This window comes from Psittacula echo (genome assembly GCF_963264785.1).
Source record: "Psittacula echo genome assembly, chromosome: 9".
Classification (NCBI taxonomy): domain Eukaryota; kingdom Metazoa; phylum Chordata; class Aves; order Psittaciformes; family Psittacidae; genus Psittacula; species Psittacula echo.
In genome coordinates, this window is record NC_137745.1 from 6,437,394 (window position 1) to 6,462,589 (window position 25,196).

The following is a 25,196-nucleotide window of genomic DNA, read 5'->3' on the forward strand; positions in this document are numbered from 1 at the left end:
TTAGTGTTCTAACCATGAGTATGTGCAAGACATATCTCATGGGCTTTTGTAGCCTGTAAGATATTTGAATGTCTTTGTTCTGCCTGGATGCCTCCTTGCTTTCATGTGTGTGCTGGCAGCCCAGACATTTTTCTCTTCAGACATCATTCATCACCTCTAGATCTAGCATCAAGAGTAAGAGGCAAATGCTGTTACTTCCATCTGGGAATCTCATTCTGGAAATCTTCAAAGTTGTATTTTCTGTGTCTGAGTCCTTTGAGCATTTACTCTACAGTACACTGTTAGAGAAGTTGAATAGTTCTTCTACTGTGTGGAGTCCAGGATGGAGACCCTTTAGCAACAATTCTCAGTCCTGCACTTCTCTTCATTAGTTTAAACTCCTTTATATTCTGCAGGCCTTTGCTGTCCATGAACACAAAAATGTTTTCCCAAACACTTTGGATACTTGGAAAACTGACAGAGCTTTTATAACTCTTTAACTTATGTATGCATTCATTTGAAACACCTTTCTCCATTAATCAACAAAAGCTAGCTGCTGCTCCTTATGTGTAATCATGGCTTTGTTTCTTTATCACAAGCACTCTCTTGTAATTTTAAGCTCATGTTAAGCGCTGCCAGTCTTTCCAGTATGATCTAACTGTTTAACCACTTGTCTCCTTGCTGACTGTTGCAATTGATTGTATCTCCCTTTACTTATAATTTATGAAACACTGGACCATGGGAACAGCCATTAATTACAAGTAGGCACATTTGTTCTCTGCTTTTGAAAACCTTCTCCTTCTGCTAGAGTTCTTGTTTACTGTTCTGTATTTATTTTAGAGGGATGAGCAATGTCTGTCCTCTTACTGTCCCTGCTTCTTCTCAGGCTCTGGAAAAGAAACAGAGAATGCATGACTAGCAAAGTTGAGAAACCTCCGTCTTTAATCAGAGGAGTGAAGATGTGTCCCAAGTCACTTCTCAGAGACACTTTAAGTCTGTCAAGGTTTATTAGGACAAATGCAACTTCATATAATTGTTTGGGTTTGTTGCCTTCCTTGACCACAAAAGCCAAGGAGCCAGCACGGCGGGGTTTAGCCTGCTTTACTCCATCCACTGCAACAGTTTGGCTGTGACCTGTCACACAGGAGGTACTTCTAGAGAAAAGAGATTATGGTGTCCTCCCATGAATGCACAAGTACTCAACATGTAGGTTAAAGAGACAAGAAACTTGCAGCCTATATCAAATGACAGAAAACCAGCAGAAAAATGACACAGGGAAGAGAAAGCTGAAAAACCATGTTGTACTTCCATTGTGTATGGTTTCTGCCATTTCCCAGATTTAGTAGAAATTTTATAAGGGTGCTTACTCAAATTCTACTAATTCAAACTCAAGGAAAAGACTAGCATAGCAAAATAAATACCCTTTGCTTTTTAACATGCAGATTTGTGTTTAAACTGCTCTCGTGTCCAATCCATTACAAGCTTTTCTCAATGCATTCTTTTCTTGGCTGTGAAGTGATGGCCATACTGGCCTCCTGCTTTTCATCTAACCATCCTTTAAGGACTTTAACCTGAATTGTGAGTTGATGCATCTACATACCTGTGCTTCATTATTAATGACAGTGTACTCTGGAAACTGCAGGTTTGGAGGTGTCCTCCAAACAACTAGCAGAACCCTACAGTCTTGTTACTCTCTCCTTCCTTATTCAAAGTTAAGTGAAACAAGACTCAAGCTTTAATTCCAAGCCAGATTTTTCTCCTCTGTTTTGATACAGTATTTTTTTCCTCCAAAGTCAATTTTAAGAAACCTAAACCTTAATGTGCTTGCAAGTCTGAATGACAAATTTCTTACAGGCAATCTAGAAACATACCTTGACCTACAAGACAAGGAAACTGCTTCACTCCCACCCCAAGTCATTAGAAAACAGGACATACACACTTGAAGTTCCCTCAAAGCCCTTGGGAGAAACTCTTTGTATAGCAAAGACAGGAATCAGTCTTTCTTCTGACAATATTTTAAAGGAAGATGAATTAATTTATCTCAAATTTGCTCCTAAACTCCCTCCTTGTAGGGATTTCTATTATATTGTGTATTAAAAAAAGATAAAATCTTCCTATTTTCTTAAGCTACTAGGTAAGAGTTTAAAAAATAATTTAAGCCTCCCATATTATATTTTTGGAGGTTACAAATTTTTGCCAGGAAGGAAACAGCAGCAGCTCCTAGCTCTGTGCTCCCCACACTCCACTTTGAAGTGACCAGAATACCAGCATAGGATCTACTGCTAGTCTAGGAACTCCTTACTCACTGCTTTCTCCTTATATGGGGCTTTTAACATAGGGTGTTGGTCACATTAAACTCAAAAAATACTCAACAAACACTTTGAAAGGAGCCCCCTGATTCATATATACCTGAACAAAGACCTGAGTAAGACAAGTTAACTGCAAATATGTGGTCTTTATACTACTTTGTTATAGTGCAGTTAAAACTCCGAGGCAGTTCAAACTCTTAGAGCAAAATGCATTTTAAAGACTCATTCTGCCTTTTTGAAGATTTTATTTGAAAACAAATTAGTTCTTAGGTTATACTGTGTAAGGTAAAAATTCTAACATGAGTGGTTTGTGTAAAGCCATATTTCGTTTCACCAATTTGCAAGAATTTAGTTTTTAAAATACAGAACATACCCACTAAGGTATTACTGTAATTCAATGTTGCAAGTGTAGTGTAAAACTGACTGCATTCTCTACAATGTTCAATTTTATGAAGACAAGCTATTCTGTTTTAAATGCCTAATAGATTCATAACCCTCTAAAAGCCAGTAACCACACTAGTGAATTTTGTACAATGAATTTTGAGAAAGATTATTTTGGGAAATTCTGTTTTCAAACAGCTGCTCCAGAGAGCTGGTAAAGTACAGGAACCAGTCGGTATCTGTATAGAAAAAGAAGCACTGCTTCACATCTTATAAAGCTGAAGGCTGCACCCTAATGAACATTTGCTACATTGTTTGCTGTTGATTTACATTTTGCAGCACCCACACTGCCATTAGCAAGTGCAAGCCTACTTGACACAGGAAAACAAATGAGATGTTCAACTTTTCTTCAGATTTTAAATTGAGAAGCGACTGCATTCTTTTTTTTTTTTATTTTTCAGGCAAATATAAAGTTTACTAATGAAACATCAAATATTTGATTGTAATACAGTGATACATAAATACCTATTGCAGTCTAATTAAGCAGATATTTCCATTTTCAGCTCTACAGGTCAGATTTTCACCTGGCTTCCAGTCTGTTTATACATACAACAGGGATATTTGTTTTAATTAAGAAACTCTGGGTTTTAACAACACAGCTATCGTATGTATATCTATAGTACATTACACAATCCCTGATTTACTCCTTTGTCCAACAACCTGATTTTAGCCATACAGTATTGTCTAGAGTGCTGGAGCAGACCCTCAGTCCTGGAAGTGTTAATCTGTGCTTTGCAAACCTTCCTTTTTATCAGGCTGAGGTCTTTCTGTATTTTCATTACTTATTAAAAATAGCTGGTAGTATTGTCAAATCAGTGGGATTAACCTACTTTGAAAAGGAAATTAGGTCAGTTACTATAATCATGCTCATCCTTCAACTCTCATGTACTGTTACAGCTCTCTTGCATCCTACAAACTGGGCATTTTCCTGTGAAAATACCTATCTGAGGGCAGCAGCAGTCTGCTTTATCCAACACTTGAACACACCACAAAACAAACACATTGGGGTAAAGAACTCATCACTTTTGATTAGGCTCTGATGATACAAACATCTTGGCCAGAGAAAAAACACAACTTACTGTGCACTGTGACTCAATTCACAGGTTTGTGATGGTGAAGACATACTTTTGATATTTGAAACACACTTAAACACCAGATTCCAAGTGGCTTTTGAGGTTATCTTTGCCAAAGCACTTAAAAATACCCCTTCCAAACTTACCTTACTTGAAAAAGAGACTTGGATGAAACAACCACTGACAGATGAAGGCACTCAGCCAACCACCAAGCTACTACTGGTCTCTGACCACAGAAGAGGGAGGAAGGGGTAGCAGTATCCTACCTGCAGTTAAGAGCTCCTGATAGCTATTGTGGCATCTGAAACACTGGGCACAGTGAAAGAAAGCAGCAGTTCCTCATGATCTGCACAACTGCCCAGGCTAAATACGAGGCCCAGCTGCTTCCCTGCCATGCCTCCATTGAGAATGCAGATGCTCACAGGACTTGCAGCTCAGAAGACCACATCTCCACTCACTCCACCCTGGTTTTTTAGCCCTCCTTTGCTCTTGGCCTCTTGTTTTTTTCACTACTCTTACTAAGTAAAGTTTAACTGCAGATACTGCAATTGTTCATTTAGGCTGAGGATCTGTTGTGCATCCCCAGGCAGAGTTCACTCCTGCCTCTCGTCACCTGTGAGAGCCCCACGACAGAGCTCTTAAGTCTGTCGCTTTCAGAAAAACCTTTATTCTGCTTCCAATTTCCCCACATCAAGGAATTCTGATTATTGTCTTCCCAGTAAAAGGACAAGACTGACCTCTAGATAATGCATCAAGAGAAAGGCGGAGAGGATTACCCTCCAGCGTGTCTCTGACAGTTCCTCTCCAAACCATTCACAGTCACTTGATTTCACACTGAGGCAGGAAAATAAATGTGTAGGGCAAACATACTGCAGTTATGTGTAATTCAGACAGCTAGCTCTCTGCATCTAGGAAAAAGAACTGAAAGTTAATAGCATGCTTCCTCTCCTTCCTCTCAGCTTCAGGCGCTGATCTACAGCTAACAAAGAGATTGCAATTTCTGCATGTTAAGTACACTGCAGAGGAGGAGAGAGAGGGGAAAGAAAGTAGGACAAATCCAGACCGTACAGGGCATTCTTTTCTCTGGCATAATGAGCTGCTGCAATTCAACCTTTAGCATTCCTTGGTATCCATTTCTCCTTTCTATGCTTACCCACATGCATTGATATTGCTGAGAAAGGCTGAATCATCCGGAAGCCTAAGATTACCAAGGAGCACGAGTGCTGCTGCAGAACCAGCCCCACAAAAGACCCATACTGAAAAGGTTCAGGAATCCTCAGAAGCACTCTTTTGCTTCCTTTCTATGGTACTTTTCAGCAGACGACAGAAAAAAATCTTTTCTGTGATGTTGTTGGCTTGGGTTTTTTCTGCTTGTTTGTTTTTCAAACATGTCCACAGTAGGCAGCAGCATACAGTGCACACAGACTCCCCCATCTCCTTGGGTTAGCTTAAAAGCAAGTGTCTAGGTTACATTAAACAGCACCCTTTGAAGTCTCTCTTCTCCATCTTCTTTAGGCAATGCACAGAATATGCAGGCATATGAACATTACCAGGGGTGTCCCTGCGAACCCCACTGAGCTGGGACTTGCAACTTTTAGATAAAGATCTTTCTTTTCCCATCTTCCAGGAATAATCTCCACACAGGAGCAACTGAATGTTCCTTAGCTGTGAAGCAGATCTGGATTTTGTAATGTGATGTTGTTGCCTCAACATTCACCAAAAGAAACACGTAGACTTAAGGAAGAAATCAGTGACAGTAGCAGTAAGCAACATGCACATCAAAGTAGTATTTATCACTTCTACAGCATGTGGTATGTCAGCAAGCACAACTAAGAAACAGCAGCAAGATCCAAAGACATGTGCAACCCAAATCAGCTCATGGAGGTAAATGAAATGTCAGAGATGGCAATAGCAGGATGGACAAACTAAGAATAGTAAGATGTTTGCAAAATCTTTACTTTTTTCTGGATTATTACAGGTCAAGCAGTCGTATCTTTATTGTGTAATAAGCACTCTCTTTGTCCTGTTAAACGTCACTCCTTCTCAGAGTTAATGGCTCCAAGAACCAGGGATAATCTTGCACCCAAATTAAATACCACCACCACAACTTCTTGGTTTGTATCAACATACTCTATCCCTGGCATTTCTCTCATCAATCAGAACATATCAAACACTGTAAGCAACACACTTGGAAAAAGGCATTTTCCTCCTCTGCATGGGGAGGTGGGCAGGGTTTTCAGCTCTTCCTCCACACAAGCAAGAAAAAACATTTCGGGGAGTTCTTGTATTCGTTACCTTGTAGCAAACATTGCTCTCAGGGAAGAGAAGGTAGCAGCATCTTCTTTCAAAGCCTTCAGCTCATTTCGCAGCTTCATCATGGTCTCTGTAACCATAGCTTTCTCATTTTCATACTTGCTTTTTAGGTTGGCAAGGGCTACCTCTGCAGTCTGTTGTTTACCAAAAAGAACAGAAATCTGCTAGTTAATGAAACTCTTGACAAAGTGGCTGGCTAAGGCATCTCTTATCACTATTCACATGATGAAACATTCACTTTGTGCTGGAATGCTAAAATTTTGGTCAACTTTTCTTGTACAGACTAAATAAGATCTCATTTTTGAACACTTGAAACAGATTGGACATATGGGTCTGCTACTTCCATTAACCCTGCAGCAGCATCTAGGGAAGTTACAGAATATACATTTAGTGACTCCCATCTCCAACCACTAAAAAGAAATTAAACTTTACATACTTCAAATACAAAATAGTCTATCTAGTATCTCTATATTTAAATGCATTCATCAATCACTTGCACAATTCTCTAACCTCTACAGCATTTTGCCTTTCATTTTGAGATACCTTTATTAAAATGTGCAAAAAAGCCCTGAAAGTATGTATATATTTCTTAAACAACACTATACTTTTTTAATTTGCATTACTTTAAGTTCAGAGGAGACTATGAAGCATTGTCACATGTTTTAATGGCAGTTATTTTCACCTACTGCACTGCTAAGGTGTAGCAAATGGCACAGACCAATCCCCAAACCCTACTTTTACCTTTCACCCCTGTTATTTGGACCATGTTCTTGTATCACATCCTCATCTTAGTAGGCTTTTATTCTGCCGTTTGAGAGAGAAGAGTACTTAACTCTTTTGAGTTACTACTCAAAATCAATACTAGAATTAGGTACTACTAGGATTCTTTCAAGTAGAAAGTAAGATTCACCTCTTCATTTTAGGCATCTTACATGAAACATACTCCGATATAATTCAGACAGGCAGTAAGCTTAATAAATAATCTCATGAGTATGTGACAAGCAGAAGTCAGTTAAAGCCACTGTCCTTGAGCTTTACAGTAGACAGCTGTGCACCTGCTTCAGTCTGGTACCAAACAAGTACCAGCAACAAAAGCCCTACTGAGTTGAAGGTATGGCAGCATGACCTCTTGTGTTTAAGACTTAACTCCCAATCACTATAACCTTCACATCTCTTAGACCTAGTTACCTGTTTGTTGGCCTTCAGTACAGTTCTCAGAGTTGCTATCTGTTCTCTCTTGGTGCTCAGCAGGGATTTCAACTTCAGGATTTCTTCCATGAGTGCTTCCTTGTCTTTGTCCACCACTGGCCCAAGTTCTTGAGTGGCAACACGCTGCCTGGACAACTCGGTGGTTCTGTCCACAGCAGCTTGCAGGTGTTTGATCTGATCCCGGATTATAGCAATCAAATTGTAAATATTCATTGGCTCCTTCTGAGGATCTGACAGAGGCGATGGCAGCAATGACACTGGAGACGGACTGCTGTCACCACTTCCATTCTCTGCTTTTCCTAGCTCTATAGTTAACAGCCCTTTAGAAAGGAGAATGGGAGACCTTCTTCCCTTGGCCTCTGGACTACTGCGTCCACCTTTACCTTCCTTGTAGTAATCCAGCATCACTCTGTTTGGAGTTTCATTGTTGCACATGCAGACATGGTGATATAAATTGGCCAGTTCTTCACTGAAGGTGACTAGTTCATCTTGGGCCACGCTGAGGCTGCCCTGTGTTTCTCCAGCAACATCACTGACTTTCTTCAGCTCCTTCTCCAGCCTGGCCACCTGTTCTCTGTCATGCCTACTGGATTTTTCTAGGGAGGTGATCTTTTCAGTGAGAGCTTGGCTCTCGGTCTCGTATCTGCTCTTCTCTTCCTCATACTTAGACTCACATTCTTTGTATTTGGCCTTAAGATTTTTGAGCTCTTCTTTTAGGTCAGTAATTTCTGCCACAGCCACTTTGTACTTGCATTCCAGGATCTCCGGCCCATTGATGTCAACTTCGTAATAGTCTCCATCTTCATGGCTGTCTCGATCCTTCTCATTGTCAAGGGCAGACTGACGTTCCTTGCTAACGTGGAGTTTCTTCATCGCATTTAGGTTTTCTGTGAGTCTACCAACTTTTTCATGCTGTTCTGAGAGGGCCCCCCGTGTATTTTCCAGCTGCTTCTGAGATTCCTGCAGTGTTGTTAACAAGTTCACCTTTTCTCTTTCCATCTGAAATGCATGAACACAAACACATACATAAAGGAAACTGTATCACTTAAACGGTTTTACTATAAAAGACAGCAACTTAGCCAAGATCCATATGGTTACAGAAACCCAATCACTTGCACATTATGTGTGCTATTTAATTTATTTTAAAGGTTATTTATTTTTAATTAATTAATAAGCTATTTCATTTATTCTATAGCTATCTAGAGCACAGTGTTCCTTGCCAATTCTTTCTCATTTTCACTTCAAAATCCATATTACACATTCTTCCATAGCTGATGGTCTCAGTGTGAAAATATTCTTCCAGCTGAAGATAAGCAAAAGTTTACTGTTATCTTCCAAATTATCAAGTTATTAGAAATAGTGTTAGAAAAACCAATCAGAAAACTTGCAGCTAGTCTATGGTGGAAATTTGGGAGTTTCATGAAAGATTCAGAAATACTGAAATTTTCTCCTCTGAAAGGTTTCATTTTGAAAAAGTCCAGCTATTTTTTCCACAAGGGCTTTTTCTATGGAAAACTTAAAAAGTGCTCAACAAAACTTTAAAACATTTCTGGGTAACATAAATACACAACTTGTTTCAAACTCTCCAACCTCCCAACAGCACAAATGTAACACAGAAATGCTTGGTACTGATTAAAATTTCATATTCTTTGAACTAACTAGAGAAAGGAGTTCTGATGTACAAAACTTTTGATGAAGATGACTGGGGTAACTATCTATTTTTAAACAAAGTACTATCTTTCTTGCTAGGGACACAATGAAGTAGACACACCATGTGCTGCACAGAAGATGCACTACAATTGTCCTCCAAACACAGGACATGACTGCTAATTTTTCCGCACATGAGAACAGCAGCACGCTACAGTTTTTCACTGACAAACTTTTAACACCCTCAAGTTCTAAATCAATCAGAGCCTTTACAAATATAGTTCATACTGTATGCTGTCCATGTGAGATACTGAAAAGACTGAAATAACAACCCCAGTAAACTCTAGCAGCTATTTGGAAGTACACAGTTGTTTAGGAAGCCCATATACCTGTACAAGCTGTTGTTTCAGCTTCTGGATTTCAGAAATGTTTAATTCACTTAGAAGATCTGAAACCAGACTTGGGGCTGGTGGGAAGCTTTCATTTTTCTTGGGTGTTGATGTACTATTCTTGCCATTGCTGAGTTTGCTGAGGCAGTTTTGTTCAAATCCATTCATGATTTCATCATTATTGGGCTCTGTGGCCTCATCACTGAACTTAAGACCATCTAAAGAGATATTGAGGTGGCTGTTGTACATGGAGTCGTTGATGTTCATGTAGTGAGAGAGCTCCTTACGAAGGGTGTTCTTCTGCTCCCGCTCTGTCTTCAGTGTCTCTAAGGCTTCCTCAAGCTGGCGTTCGGAGATCTCCTTCAGCCGTATGGCATCTTCTAGCTGGCTGTTGAGAAATTCTGTTTCCTCCTCAAGCCTTTTGATTTCATGTTTCAGGCCTTCAAACTCCACCTGGAGATTATACAAACACGGGGGGCACAGGGAAACAGTAATGAAAATGTCTGCCTGCAAGACACCAAATAATTTTACTTTTGAATGTTTGGTTCAGCAAATATGGTGAGAATAGATTCATTTTTTTCAGTACTAGAGTCTAGTTTTGGCACTTTGACTCTAAGCTGCTTACACAACTTACCTTCACAAAGAGCATGGAAGAAAATTTCTAAGCAAACCACAAACCAGCTGATCTATTCCAGCTTAACTGAGACAGGTGGGAGATACAGGATGTGATAAAAGAATCACAAAACAGGCTTTCCTAGCACATTATGAAAATTCCTTCTCTGTTTGATTAACAAATTCCCTGTCCAACCTTCTCACAAATTCAAGCTCAACATTTTCAAAATCCAGCATTACAAAGCTATGCTTCTGACACTCTGCTGCACTGCTGTCAGAATATGCCACCAGGCTTAAAACTGTTGGGATGCAGCAATCAAACTCTGCTTTTAGATATTCAAAATAAAAAATTTTATCCTCTCTGTCACCATCATCATTTCAGCACATTTTGAGAGAGCTACAATTTATAGACTCTACACTTCAGACTCCCAATGCTGCTACATTAAATTTGTTCTCACGTCTAAGTTTTATGTATAAAATTGCCTTTTTTTAAACCTCTCTTACACTGAAGTTATGAACACCAACAGCTGGGCTAAAATTTTGAATCCCTTGAACAAAACCAAAAATGCCTAAAGAATACTTTATCTTAACCTTGAAAGGAAAACATGCCACATGATACATTTATTTTTGCCAGCTGCTAAAGGAATTTTAGATGCCAACATATACCAATCTGGTGGTGCTGAACCACACCTGATTTAAAAACGAGGAACCAATTATGCTAATTCAGTTTTGCAAGTTATGCCTGGGAAAACATGATGGCTTCTTCTAGTTTGTCAGTAGAATAATGAAAGCTTACCGAAATTCATCAAGTCAGATTAGTAATAATCCACTGCCATGAACAGAATTAGCTCTTTGTTCTATACATGTCTATATATGAGCTCAAATATTCAAGATTGCAGTCTACTTCCAAAGGTTGCAGAATACAAACAGGTAGCCAATAATTACTAGTAATTGACAAGCAAGACAGCATCTGAGCCAAAGTTTGCTCAACCCAGAATGACAGCCCTCTTGAATATTGGTATTTTAGAATGTGAACACTGAGCTTCCACTTGCTCCTCCAAGTATAATGAATGAAATAAAAATGTCCCTATTTTGGGCACATGAGCAAGGCCAAAGTGAAAAAAACACTGACATGGAATTTCACCTGGAGATAAATGAAATACAGTCAATATCCCAAATACCTTGCTTGGAGGGGCAGCTTTCATTCCAAACCCTGAAGGAGTTCTGAAGCAAATCCTAATAAGGTTTTGCTATGTGCTCATTACAACAAATGATATTAACACTACTTTTTTTTCCAGGAGCTTGTATTTCAGGAATATTATACCATTTCCTCAATAGCACCTCAAGTTTTATTTATACAATGAGGATGATGAGAACCTAAGTTCCTGTTAAGTCAGGAGATTATGATCTGGTGGCAATTACAGAGACGTGGTGGGACAGCTCGCATGACTGGAATATACTCATGGAGGGCTATGTCCTTTTCAGGAAAGACAGGCCAGCCAGGCGGGGTGGTGGGGTTGCTCTTTATGTGCGAGAGCAGCTACAATGTACTGAGCTCTGTCCAGGAACAGGGGATGAGCGAGTTGAGAGTCTGTGGGTGAGAATTAAGGGGCAGGCTGGCAGGGGCGATACTGTTGTGGGTGTCTGTTACAGGCCACCAGATCAGGGTGAGGAAGTTGATGAGGCCTTCTACAAGCAGCTGAGAGCGGCCTCACAGTCACAGGCCGTGGTCATCATGGGGGATTTTAACTTCCCTGATGTTTGCTGGAAGGACTACTCAGCAACCCAGCCACAGTCCAGGAGGTTCCTCCAGTGTATGGATGATAACTTCCTCATGCAAATGGTGGATCAGCCAACCAGGAGAGGAGCGCTGCTGGATCTCATCCTCACTAACAAGGAGGGTCTGGTCGAAGCAGTAAGGGTTGAGGGCTGCCTTGGTTGCAGCGACCACGAGATGGTGGAATTCAGGATCTTGTGTGGTAGGACCAGTACAATAGCAAGTAGAATTGCAACCCTGGACTTCAGCAGGGCAAACTTTGGCCTTTTCAAGCAATTGCTAGGGGAAGTCCCATGGGCAAGGCTGCTTGAAGGTAAAGGGGCCCAAGATAGTTGGTTGGCATTCAAGAATTGCTTATTCCAAGCTCAAGAGCTGAGCATCCCGACACGTAGGAAGTCAAGGAAGAGGGCCAGGAGACCTGCGTGGCTGAATAAGGAACTGCTGGGTATGCTCAAGTGGAAGAGCAGAGTTTATAGGTCATGGAAGGAGGGGCTGGCCACTCGGGAGGAATATAAGGCTGCTGCTAGAGGATGTAGGAAGGCAGCTAGGATGGCTAAGGCCTCCTTAGAATTAAATCTTGCCAGAGGGGTCAAGGACAACAGAAAGAGCTTTTTCAAATACATAGCTGATAAAACTAATACCAGAGGCAAGGTTGGCCCACTGGTGAACGGGATGGGTGCCCTGGTGACAGAAGATACAGAGATGGCAGAGTTATTGAATGCCTTCTTTGTGTCAGTCTACTCTGCCGGAGGCAGTCCTGAAGAACCCTGTACTCCTGAGACCTCAGATGAAGTCAGGTCACTGGAGCGGTTTGCCTTAGTCCATGAGGAATGGGTTAGGGACCAGTTGAGCAATCTGGACATCCATAAATCCATGGGTCCAGATGGGATGCACCCGCGGGTGCTGAGGGAACTGGCGGAAGTCATTGCTAGACCACTCTCCATCATCTTTACCAAGTCTTGGGAAACGGGAGAGGTGCCTGAGGACTGGAGGAAAGCAAATGTCACTCCAGTCTTCAAAAAGGGCAAGAAGGAGGACCCGGGTAACTATAGACCGGTCAGCCTCACCTCCATCCCTGGGAAAGTGATGGAACACCTTATCCTTGATGCCATCTTAAGGCATGTCAAGGATAAGAGGGTTATGAGGGGCAGTCAACATGGCTTTACCAAGGGGAAGTCATGCTTGACCAACCTCCTAGCCTTTTATGAGGAAATAACATTGTGGATGGATGATGGCAGAGCGGTGGATGTGGTCTACCTTGACTTCAGCAAAGCATTTGACACAGTCTCCCACAGCATCCTCATAGCTAAATTGAGGAAGTGTGGCCTGGATGATCAGGTAGTGAGATGGACTGCGAACTGGCTGAAGGACAGAAGCCAGAGAGTTGTAGTCTATGGGGCGGAGTCCAGTTGGAGGCCTGTATCTAGTGGAGTGCCTCAAGGGTCAGTATTGGGACCAGTATTATTTAATATATTCATCAATGATTTAGATGAGGGAATTGAGTGTACTGTCAGCAAGTTTGCTGACGACACTAAGCTGGGAGGAGTGGCTGACACGCCAGAAGGCTGTGCTGCCATCCAGCGGGACCTGGACAGGCTGGAGAGTTGGGCAGGGAGAAACTTGATGAAATATAACAAGGGAAAGTGTAGAGTCCTGCATCTGGGCAGGAACAACCCCAGGTTCCAGTATAGGTTGGGGAACGACCTGTTAGAGAGTAGTGTAGGGGAGAGGGACCTGGGGGTCCTAGTGGACAGCAGGATGACCATGAGCCAACACTGTGCCCTTGTGGCCAGGAAGGCCAATGGCATCCTGGGGTGTATTAGAAGGGGGTGGTCAGTAGGTCGAGAGAGGTCCTCCTTCCCCTCTACTCGGCCCTGGTGAGACCGCATCTGGAATATTGTGTCCAGTTCTGGGCCCCTCAGTTCAAGAAGGACAGGGACCTGCTGGAGAGAGTCCAGCGCAGGGCAACTAAGATGATTAAGGGAGTGGAGCATCTCCGTTATGAGGAAAGGCTGAGGGAGCTGGGTCTCTATAGTTTGGAGAAGAGGAGACTGCGGGGGGACCTTATTAGTGTATATAAATATATAAAGGGGGAGTGTCATGAGGATGGAGCCAGGCTCTTCTCAATGGCAAACTATGATAAGACAAGGGGTAATGGGTATAAACTGGAACACAAGAGGTTCCACTTAAACTTGAGAAGAAACTTCTTCTCAGTGAGGGTGACAGAACACTGGAACAGGCTGCCCAGGGAGGTTGTGGAGTCTCCTTCTCTGGAGACATTCAAAACCCGCCTGGACACATTCCTGTGTAACCTTATCTAGGTGTTCCTGCTCTGGCAGGGGGATTGGACTAGATGATCTCTTGAGGTCCCTTCCAATCTCTAACATACTGTGATACTGTGATAACCTGAAGAATAAAAATAGCAAGTCCCCATCTGACAGGTGAAGATAAGCAAATCATGCCAAAGGCCACATCTAACACACATCTAAGCTAACTACCTCTGCTAATGGTGACTCAGGAAAATTCTTCAGTTGTTCAAAAAATGCAGTTTTCTAAAATTCTGAAAATAGCTGGAACTGTGCAATTAAAAATGTGACCTTTTAGATGAGCAGTCACCCAGATCTGACATTGTGGAGCAAATGTAATAGTAGCCCATGTTTAATGAGAGTAGCTGCAGGAGAGGAAGAGTATGCAACCGGAGAAACAAAGTAAGAAATAAGTAGCATTATAAACATGTTCAGAAATATACCCACTTACAGATACTGTAGAAGAGAACAGGTGGATGGATGGGTAGATGGGAGAGTACTGCAAAGAGACATTGAAAAACTAGTGTAGCAAAGACTAAACCAAGTAACAAAGCAGACTGGTAGAAACTTCACTTCCATGAAAGACAGAGAAGGCAGTGGAATGACTTGGAGGTCAAAGTAGAAGCAATAAAGTCTTAAGACAGTGCATAAACAGAGACAGAAAGGACTTGAACATTTTGGGACAACTCTTGGTACTAAAAAAGAGATTATCGTCTCAAAAGCGGTACAAAAAAATAAGTGGTTGGATGCTGAAATGAGACAGAACCATGCTGTAACACAGGAATTAACTGTTGCTACCAAAGCAATGCTCATTATTTTGAAAAACTTGCCTGGTTTTGCTTCAGAACAGACACTTGTTTCTGGAGACAGATGTTTTCCTCTTCAAGCTCAGTGTAGTCTTGCAGCAAACGTGCTTCTCTGAATTTATATTCCTTAATATCATCTCGTAGACGGGCCCTTTGGATCTCCACATTCTGATTGACCTGGAAAAACAAATGAACCCCACAATGATGGTGATTTGGACAGGTATCATTAATTTTCCGTATATGCGCTAATCAATTAGATTCTATTCAAACAAATTCTTCCTCCCAGCTCCCCCACTCTCCCAAATGATGTACAGAAACCCAAGTCATTTATACACAATAATTAGATTTTGTTTTCTGTCTTCTCTTACAAATTCTCACCCCTGACTCAGAGAAAAGTCAATGAGCAAGCAGAGAACCCAACATTCACACCTGTGTCTCACTAGCTGTCAAAAGTTTTCCAGATCAGAAGTCAATGCCTGGATCTGTTAACACTTAAACAAGATGGGCCTTTTCACAAGAGACAGACAGATGCAGATGACTCCAGACATTTGGACATGTATTTGCTGCTGCTTTTCAACAGATCTTCCCTTTATGCCCAATGCAATAATTTGGAAATATGTTCTCATGAAACCCTTTGGAGAGAGACAACGAGTTAAACCCTGAATGAAATCCAAGATCCCAGGTAGAAAGAAATAGCAACTCTGGTTGACTTATAAAATGTTCCCTCCCCTTAGCCCCAAGACTTGTGCAACCCCAAGACCTCAAAGAAAGACCTAAAAAAACCCAAACAAAACAAACAAACAAAAAAAAAATTAAAAATTTAATATACTGATGTAGGATGATCTTTAGATCTTTTGTTACTATACAGAGACAAATAAATTGAGCTAGCACATATACAGCTGTGTGAATGGCCCACTGTACTTAGCCCTTGTTTTTTCAACATTATTTTCCTTCAAGCCACATTTTAAATCCTCAATTAAAACAAAGGGGAAAATACATCCTGAAACATTAGCAGAAATTTCTTCAGAAATGGGAAAATAGGCAGTATAGTTGCCTATGAAAATAGTGTCCAGATATTTTAGCAGCTGTACCTGTGAAGTGACAGGATGGTTTTCCAAACAGTTCTAAATCAGTGCGAAACAAAGGTGAGCTCATGAAAGAGGCTGCCTACCAATTCAGCTAGGCAGGTTATGCATTTTTTTTTCTGGTTCCATCTACCTAGCAGCCTAGCTGGGAAAGCCTCATCCTCTGGTATACAGACTCAGCTTCCCTTAGCGTTCTCCACTTTTGGTTAGAAACAGGAATGTCATCAACTATTAAAATCCAGTCTCAGTCCCTTTGCAAGTGTGCAGCAGGAATACAGAGAAGAAACACAACACAGGTATCAACAGATCAATACAGAAAGCTAAGAGATAAAGGAAATGTTCACAGCAGGAACAAACTTGAATCTGATACGCTCTGAACACAAACACAGAATCACCTGGAACTGTTAAGACCAATACATGTAAATTATAGCTCCCCACAAGTCAGGTACAGAAAGATAATATGCTAGAAACCTGCCTGCTTATTTTTCGCAATGAAGACCACTGCTTCCCAGCACATTGAGAAGCTCAAAATCAACATTAATTGCTGAAACCAGACACTACAGCACAGCAATGCAAATGAAAAGTTGCTACATTCCATACTCCAGGCCTAAGCAACTGTTGGCTCTATCTTTGCACGGACCCAGGACGCATAGCGAAAGGTGCATGCAGGTATCCGAAGGCTACAGGCTGACACGAATTCACATCCTGACTTCTTCCTCCTTAACAACTGCAAAGAAGACCTCTTGCGTTTGGCAGAAAGAGCCTTCAGCCAGACAACCCAAACTGTTTAACAGCCAGTCATCCTCTCAGCTTTGCCTTGGCAGTTCTGCAAGGAGCCCCTATGGCCTGCACGGTGCTAGAAATCACAGGGATCAGTTTGAATTCATCCTTGCTTGCATGTAAGCTATGATAAACAGCTAGGATGCTATTTTCCACAATTTCTGCAGGAGAATAAATGTGCTATGAGTTGCACATATTCCACCTCCTCTTCTGATTTTTGTACCCTGCAGGATATCCTGTTGTAGGTATCAAAAAGAGTTTTGCACAAATTAGTAGATCTTATCCATAATTTTCCCCATTCCTGAGTAAAATGTTCTGAAGTTTCACCCCGTTCCGAAGTGAAATGAAAGACCTCCCACAAAGCTACTGGTGAGCTGCTCTCCCCACCATTCAGGCTGCATTGCTCCTCTTCCTCCCTTCATGATTTAATCTTTGCAGAGGTCAGTGCCTGGAGAAATCACTGGAGCCAGACTTTTCTGAAGAAGGAATGGTTTCTGCCTAATCCTGCCCATTTAATTCAGAGCAACAGTAAGAGCTCGTTACTTAATGTGAAAGTACTGCCATGTTCAGCCTACCACAAGAAAAAAATCATTCCATTTCAGTGCGTACAGAAAGGCCAGATTTAAAAATAGCTCCCTTGCTTCCTGACTGGGGAAGGAAGATACAACCCAGATTTATTGGCTGTTTAGTGAGCTGTGCATTCAGCTTGCTGTTAACATTTTCTTGTCAAATAAACGTGCATGCTTGCAAGCTGCAGAGTTAAACTGGGTGCCATGCTAGCTCATACATCTGACCAAATGGCAAGATTTTTTTCTGTAGGGAAGTGAAGCTACTGCATCCTTCCTTAATCAGATTTTTCTATTATCTATATGGAAAGTGGTATTTATGTGTTTTAAGACAGACACTGCACATGTCCTCACAGGTGGTGCTTTACAATTCCCCAAGTCTATAGACATAGTGAGCTGACCTACCGATAAGTTTTAACCTTTGTGTAACTCTTATTCCTTCAATGGCTTCTTCCTTCCTCCTCTGCCTACAATACAGGGGACAAGGGCCTAGGCTGGGCTCTCAGCTTTACGAAATCCTACTTCCACCTAAAGCAAATCACACAGCACTTTAAAGTATCAATTACCACAGTGGAGAACCAATGGCTGCTGAGTATTCATCTACCTGACCAAATTCCTCAACTTCTCAACCTAAAGAATATTCCCACTACACAGAAGCCTCCCATGCATCCTGCCTAGGAAAAGACTGTGATTTTGACTGATCTAAAGGCCATAGACCAACCCTGCTCCTGCTGCTAGAAAGCTTGTCTTCAGCATTTTCATTCTCTCAGCTTTGCCTTGGCAGAGTTCTGCAGAGTTCCTCTGGGCTGCACAGTGCTAGAAATCACAGGGACCAGTTTGAATCCACCCTTGCTTGCGTGTAAACTATGATAAACAACTAGGATGCTATTTTCCACACTTTCTGCAGGAGAATAAATGTGCTGTGAGTTGCACATATTTCACCTCCTCATCTGATTTTTGTCCCCTGCAGGATATCTGCACCTCGATGTCTCCCTTGTAGTGAGGGGCTCAGAACTGGACACATGGTTCAAGGTGCGGCCTCACCAGTGCCCAGTACAGGGTGACAATCACTGCTCAGGCCCTGCTGGCCATGCTATTTCTGATACAGGCCAGTACGCCATTGGCTTCTTGGCTGCCTGGGCACAAGCTGCTCATGTTTGGCTCTGTCAATCAGCAACCCTAGGTCCTTTCCCATGAGCAGTTTCCAGCCACCATTCTGAAGCCTGGCATGTTCCACAGGATTGTTGTGGCCCAAGTGCAGGACCGGCACTTTGCCTTGTTGAACCTCATCCCATTGGCCACAGTCCATCAATCCAGCCTGTCCAGATCCCTCTTCAGAGCTTCCCACCCTCCAGCAGATCAACACTCCCACCCAACTTGGTGTCATCTGCAAATTTACTGAGGGTGCCCTCGATCCCCTCATCCAGATCATCAGTGAAGATATTAAACAACACTGGCCCTAACACTGAGCCCTGAGGGACACCACTAGTGACCAGTCTCCAACTAGATGTGCTGCCATTCACCACCACTCTTTCTGATCTACCATTCAGCTAGTTTCCAAACCAGTGAAGAATCCTCCTGTCCAGGTCATGAACAGCCAATCTGTCCAGGAGAAAGCCAATCTGTCCAGGAGAAAACTGTGGGAGACAGTGTCAAATGCTTTACTTAAGTCCAAATAGACAATGTCCACAGCCTCCCCGTCATGAACAGGCAGGTCACTTAATCATAGAAGGAGATCAGGTTGGTCAAGCACAACCTGCCCTCATGAACCCATGCTGACTAGGCCTGATCCCTCCGTTTTCTTGCACATGCTTTATGATCTCATGTAGGATGTTTCAGGATAATGCTCCCAAACAGCTCTGAAGTTTTAATGAAAAACAAACAGCTGCACTGAAACTTTGATAGCAAAAGTACACAAATGGCCTTGGTTCTGGTTGTGGGGTGGCTGGGTTTTGGGGGTTTTTAATTATTTTAATATTGTTTTATTTATTAATTTGGGGTTTTTTCAGGTTTTTTTTTTATTTACCTGTCCTCTCATTATGAATGATGTGAGGGCTGGAGCAGCTCTGCTCTGGGGCCAGGCTGAGAGAGCTGGGCTGGGGCAGCCTGGAGAAGAGAAGGCTCCTGAAGGGGAGATCTTAGAGCAGCTCCAGTGCCTAAAAGGGCTACAGGAAACCTGGAAAGGAGCTTTGGACAAGGGCCTGTAGGGACAGGACAAGGGGAATGGCTTTAACCTGACAGAGGGGAGATTGAGATGAGCTCTTAGGCAGAAGCTCTTCCCTGTGAAAGGTGCTGAGGCGCTGGCACAGGGTGCCCAGAGAAGCTGTGGCTGCCCCATCCCTGGCAGTATTCAAGGCCAGGTTGGACACAGGGGCTTGGAGCAACCTGCTCTAGTGGAAGGTGTCCCTGCCCGTGGCAAGGGGTTGGAACTGGATGAGGTTTAAGGTCCCTTCCAACCCAAAACAGTCTGGGATTCTGTGGCTACCCAAACACTTACCCCATGACAAGTCCGTGAGACCTGATGAAATCCATCCACAGGTCCTGAAGGAGCTGGCAAATGAGGTTGCTAAGCCACTGTCCATTATATTTGAAAAATCATGGCAGTCAGGTGAAGTTCCTGACGACTGGAAAAAGGGAAATACAACCCCCATTTTCAAGAGGGGGAAAATGGAAGACCCAGGGAATTACAGACCAGTCAGTCTCACTCTGTGCCTGGCAGGATCATGGAACAGATTCTCCTCAAAACCATGCTGAAGCACAGGAAAGACAAGGTGGTTGGTAACAGCCAACATGGTTTCACTAAGGGGAAATCCTGCCTGACCAAATTTGGTGGCCTTCTATGATGGGACCACAGAACCGATGGATAGGGGCAGAGCAGCTGACGTCATCTACCTGGACTTGTAAAAAGGATTTGAACTAGATGATCTTAAGGTCCTTTCAAGCCAAACCAGTCTATGAATCTATGACAAAGCCTCTTAGCATGGATACATACACCTCAGGATTTTCTTTAGTTGTGATTAATGCTGTGTCACCACCTACTGATGTACTCAGCTCAACATTTATTGATTTTCTTTTTTTTTAAACCATTAAATAGAAAGCTGTGACATTAAGAATGGGTTATCACAACATTGGAGAACAAAGAAATGCACTGTCATGAATTTCTTTTCTACACAATATTAAGAGACCTGAGCTGAGACTCAGTTTGCATAGCATATTCTGGAGCCACTTAAAACTGACAACTGCTTAGTCAGCATTAAGTCTCACTACAGTACGTACATTCCATTACTTAATGTGTTGCTTGGTATCTGTTCAAACATTTGATCCAGTTCAGAGTCAAATCCAAAGCACATTCTCAAACTCCTTCATTGTCATGAGGAGGGTTAACATCTGAACACTTGATACACCCCTTACTTTTGACTAAGTTCTTTGTATAAGGATGAAGCCTTGCTCTAGCGATTCTCTCCAACTGCAAGCTTACAACCCAGGTGAGGATAAAAACACACCCCCCTTGACCCCTAATGGGTGGTCTTTGTCTAGGAGTCCACTGGGCACTAAACACTGGCACTGGCACAAGCCCACAGACACAGCAGCAGTGGTGCAATACCTTCACAGAAACAAACAGATCAGTGCTGTAGAAGAAGCTGGGAGGACTGGAATGAGCCTTGTGATCAGAAGTGGGGGCACTGATAAGTCTCTGAGATCAGAGGATGACTTCTTGAATCCATCTACAGCTGCTTTTCAAATTTCAAATCTAAATGCTTAGCAGCTTTCCATGTCCTTCACTGCCACAAAGAAAAGATTTAACCCTTCCAAGGCCTGACAATAAATTTTTAGGTAGCTGTCACCTTTGACTCCAGAAAGGCTGGCTGAGCCAAGCCAGCTCTAAGAAGGGTCACTGCTACCCAACGTGACCCAAAGCAGGTTTTGAAAGGTTTTCCATGTGCTGCATTTGTATTTTCAGATGCTAATGAAACAAGCTTGAGGTCTTCCCTCAAGCTGAAAGGAAAAGGAAGAAAAGAGCTCAGTAACTGAGACAACAGCCCTCTACATTCAAGGCTTGTCCATCATTCTGCCAGGTTTGGGTAGAGCACAGGGATGTCCTTCCCTGGAGGACAACTGAACTCAGATACACCTCAGGAATAGCTGAACTCAAGCTCTGACTGCAATAGTTCTCCCTGTGGACGCAAACTAGCAAGGGACTGTTTAGATGAAGCATGCTTCCAGGAAAACAGAATGAACAATAGACTAGCTAGACGTACATCAGAAGCATACAGAGCCTTTGCTGTCTCTTCTCAGTTTTGTCTACAGCCCACGCTTAGGGGAATAAATTAGTAATAAATATGTATTTCAAATAGTAGCTCTAAGTCACATTTAATTAAATATATAAAGTGACACATATATATATACACTCACATTGTGAAATCAAACATACCTTTTTTTATATATTTCAGATTGAGACTGCTTATCAAAAGCTAATAATCAAAATCAGTCTCCCCTATACCTGCACTCCAGAGAAAAGAGCCATAAAACCTACAAGTGAGATACTGCTCTGCCTGGAGAAGCAGTGGTGGCTCTAAAGAGTCACAGAACAAGAGATCACACAGCAAGCTTGGAAACAGTAATTTGATGAAATTGATTTCAAACCTTGAAAGCTCTCAGGGTTTAATTTCCCAACTGAAGCATACAATTTAGACTCCTCTAATGCATCAGGTGTCTTAGGAAAGTAAAAAACATGAAACCTACTGTGATAACTTGGTACAGAACAGCCTCAGGACAGACACAGTGATGAGCTGGCAGTAATGGTGAGGATGTGGCAGGGAATGCCTTCAACACCACCAGACCTTTCCTTGACATAATGGCAGCTGATATCCTGAACAGTCTTGCTTGTTCATAACCAAGCCAAAACAAGTCTAATGTTTTAGTATTTCCATAAACTTCTTTTTCTAGCCCACTGATAGCTTCTAAATGCCTTTCTCCCTGGTCAAGTTCTTTTTTCATTGTTACCTTTGTCTTCTGATTTTAACATACTTCTGTTATTGTGAGAATTATTGACCAAAACCCTCCCACTTAATGACATTAGAGAAGAACTACTCTGTGCTGTGCTCTGTAGTCTAAAACTGTAGTTGCACTCTGCTGTTGTCCCTTTGCAAATCCATGTTAAGTTTGTCCCACCGGGAATATCCACAAACCACACATTTTCAATAGTCGTAAGTACAAGATTCTCTTGTTAATTAAAAACTGCCCTCCCCTGTTCCAAGGTCTGTTGGAGGCTCATTTATTTTCTTACTCATATTTCTTGCTTTAATATTAAAGGCCTATTTTAAAGTTTATAACCCATTTACAGTGGTGACAGTCCTTCTCAGGCAGATTTAACACTGGCAGTGTGGCAGCAGGCCAGGAGTAAGTTTATGGGTCTGCAGCACTAGATACCATGTACACAACAGACTTAACAGAATTTACAACTAAAACAATGTTGACAAAAAAGTAGCAGTTAGTACAGTACTGAAGATTAGAGGTCTCCTATTGACTTAATTTTGCCATAACTAATTTCTATGTAAAGCATGAGAAAAAAGCTTTGGCTAAATTTGCACTCCCAACATTAATGGCCTGTTTTCACAAGGTGCCACACCTCCTGGATGTGGAAAGTGCTTAGTTTACACTACCCAATCTTACCAATCTTCCAGCAGCCTTGTTTACCACTTTGCAGGACAGACTTTAGAAAATTACTGATGACTTAATACAATTACTTCATACATATTATGAAACCTCCTTCCCTTTTCACAGCTGCATTTCAGACAGTGTGTTACATCGAGCTTGTATTCTTCAGAAACAAACAGACGTGGGGACACAGCAAGCAATGACCAAAAGCTGTTTCCACAGATTTCCTCTGTTTTTCAACTATTATCTTAGAGCTACAAGAGGCTTTGAAAAGCCAAAAGTACCACAGGGTCAGTCGCTCTGAATATACTTACGCCACAGTAGCCTTTTCCTTGCAGGACACACTGTGGAGGGAGTAGACAAGTCCTACATGGAGAACATGGTGCACTGAAGCTGTGTACCAGTAACTAGTAAGATCCTGCTTTCTCCACTCAGAAAGTACACACTCTGTGCCTGTTATTATGCCACTGACCTATATTTCCATAAAGGAAGGAAAAAAAAAAAAAAAATCCATCTTTGGCCATTATTTTTCTAAGAACTCTTTGGATTAAACTGAATTTAATTCATTTGAATAAAATTATACTATATAAAAATCTACATGTAGGCAAATTTACAGCAAAACAGAAGAGTCCCTTTGTCATGAAAAAAAGCTATGTTCATTGACCCCATGCTAGCTTTTCCTCCCACAAGAGCTTTTGTCCAAGCTCCTACGAACTCAAATGGCCGAGACATTGTGAAGATCAAACAGCTCTGTTAGAATAACCACCAGAACATACACCACCATCATCAAAACACAGAAAGGGCAAGTCTTTATTCTAGATTCTTCATTTTAGGGCAAAATACCATGAGAGCACAAGCAGTGGCACCCCATTTTCAGAAGCAGTTAGTGCCTCTGCTGACACCCATCTACATTGCCAGTTAGCCGTGAGTAGTCCCAATACTGCTCCTAGAACTGCTGACTAATCTGTTATTTATCAGGATTAAATCAGTCATTTTTTTCAATCTCTGCAACACTGGGGAGTCAGAATAACCCAGTTAAGGAAACCCAAGGATACCTCTTTGCTTCCAGATCTAAGCTACCCTGTGCAGAAGCAGACTGGATTTCACTGCATGCGATTACTGAATACCTGCATATTCTGTTCAGTGTTCCCCTATCAGTCTACCCCACAGAGGACAGGCAGCTTTGGTTCATGGCAATGCCAGCTACGCTGGGTTTCTCTCACCTGCTCAACTCTCACAGCAGCAGACACCTCCCTCTGGGCAATTAAATGCTTGAAAGTAGCAGGGTTAATGAGTTTGCTACAATCACCAATTTCACTAGAGGGAAAGAATACCGAGCAATGTCAAAAGAATCTGGACCCCCTCCATCTACAGATGATCCACTGGGCATATATGGAGAGCTAGGGAGGAATACTTGGTACATTACCACCCCAAACTTATTTCCCCTAAAAAAAGGATCAAGAGGAATACCAGTAAAGTACATCAAAACTAAACTTCAAAGCCAAAACACAGGGTAAAAAAAAGGAACAGATTTTGATACGGTCCCAAGCATGGCATCAGCCCAATGTTATTTCTGATGGTACAGGCACAGCCCCTCAACTGGCTTCTTATGTTTCTGTTCAAGTGGTGTTTTGTCACAAGCCATGTTCTTAAAACCTACAGAATGTGACTTGAACGCAAATCTCAGGTGCTGTTCTAAGCCAGTCCATCAACACAGAACTGCTAGGTGAAACAAAGCAAATCTTTTTCCCAAGCATATCACAGTACTGCTTTGTGGCATAAAGTAGTACATGCTCTTTCCTATTTTCAAAAGAATTCCACTCTGACCTAAACAAATCTTGCCTGCTTGGATGGCCAAGGGTCATCTACTTCAATGGAAGCAGTGCCAAGCCCAGGTGCAACAAGGCAAACCTGCTTCTGCATCCTAAAACAGTGCTGCCAGCACAGCAGAAGTTTTCACTGAGGGGAGGGAGGGGGAGAACAAACCTGAATTAAGTTTGTAAAGTAACTTCAAGCCATGATTTCACTGATAAGAGCATTTCCAGCTACTCCTGCAATACTGCATATCGATTTCACATTTTTTATAAGATCACAGTTGCATACAAGAGACTTCCTCCCTCCACCGCTCATGCTAGTCAAGACACCCTGGGCAGGCTAAAGGTTGTGATGGAGGTTACTGGAGCTGTGACTAACAAGAAAGACTCATCCTGCTCTTCCTGCAGCTCTGATAGGCACCTAGCAATTTA

The 25,196-nt window shown here is 42.1% G+C and overlaps 1 protein-coding gene across 1 annotated transcript in view; it reads right to left on the reverse strand.

Annotated features, from left to right (window-relative positions):
- The window catches only part of BICD2 (BICD cargo adaptor 2), a gene marked incomplete at its 3' end in the record, with an annotated part of 98,126 nt that overhangs the window by 5,391 nt on the left and 67,539 nt on the right, over positions 1 to 25,196 (reverse strand). Inside the window, exons 3-6 of the mRNA XM_080625708.1 lie at positions 14,886 to 15,038; positions 9,361 to 9,813; positions 7,304 to 8,323; positions 6,098 to 6,249 (exon numbers count right to left, since the gene is read on the reverse strand). Coding sequence (XP_080481834.1) covers positions 6,098 to 6,249; positions 7,304 to 8,323; positions 9,361 to 9,813; positions 14,886 to 15,038 — 1,778 coding nt within the window. The remainder of the gene's footprint in view (positions 1 to 6,097; positions 6,250 to 7,303; positions 8,324 to 9,360; positions 9,814 to 14,885; positions 15,039 to 25,196) is intronic.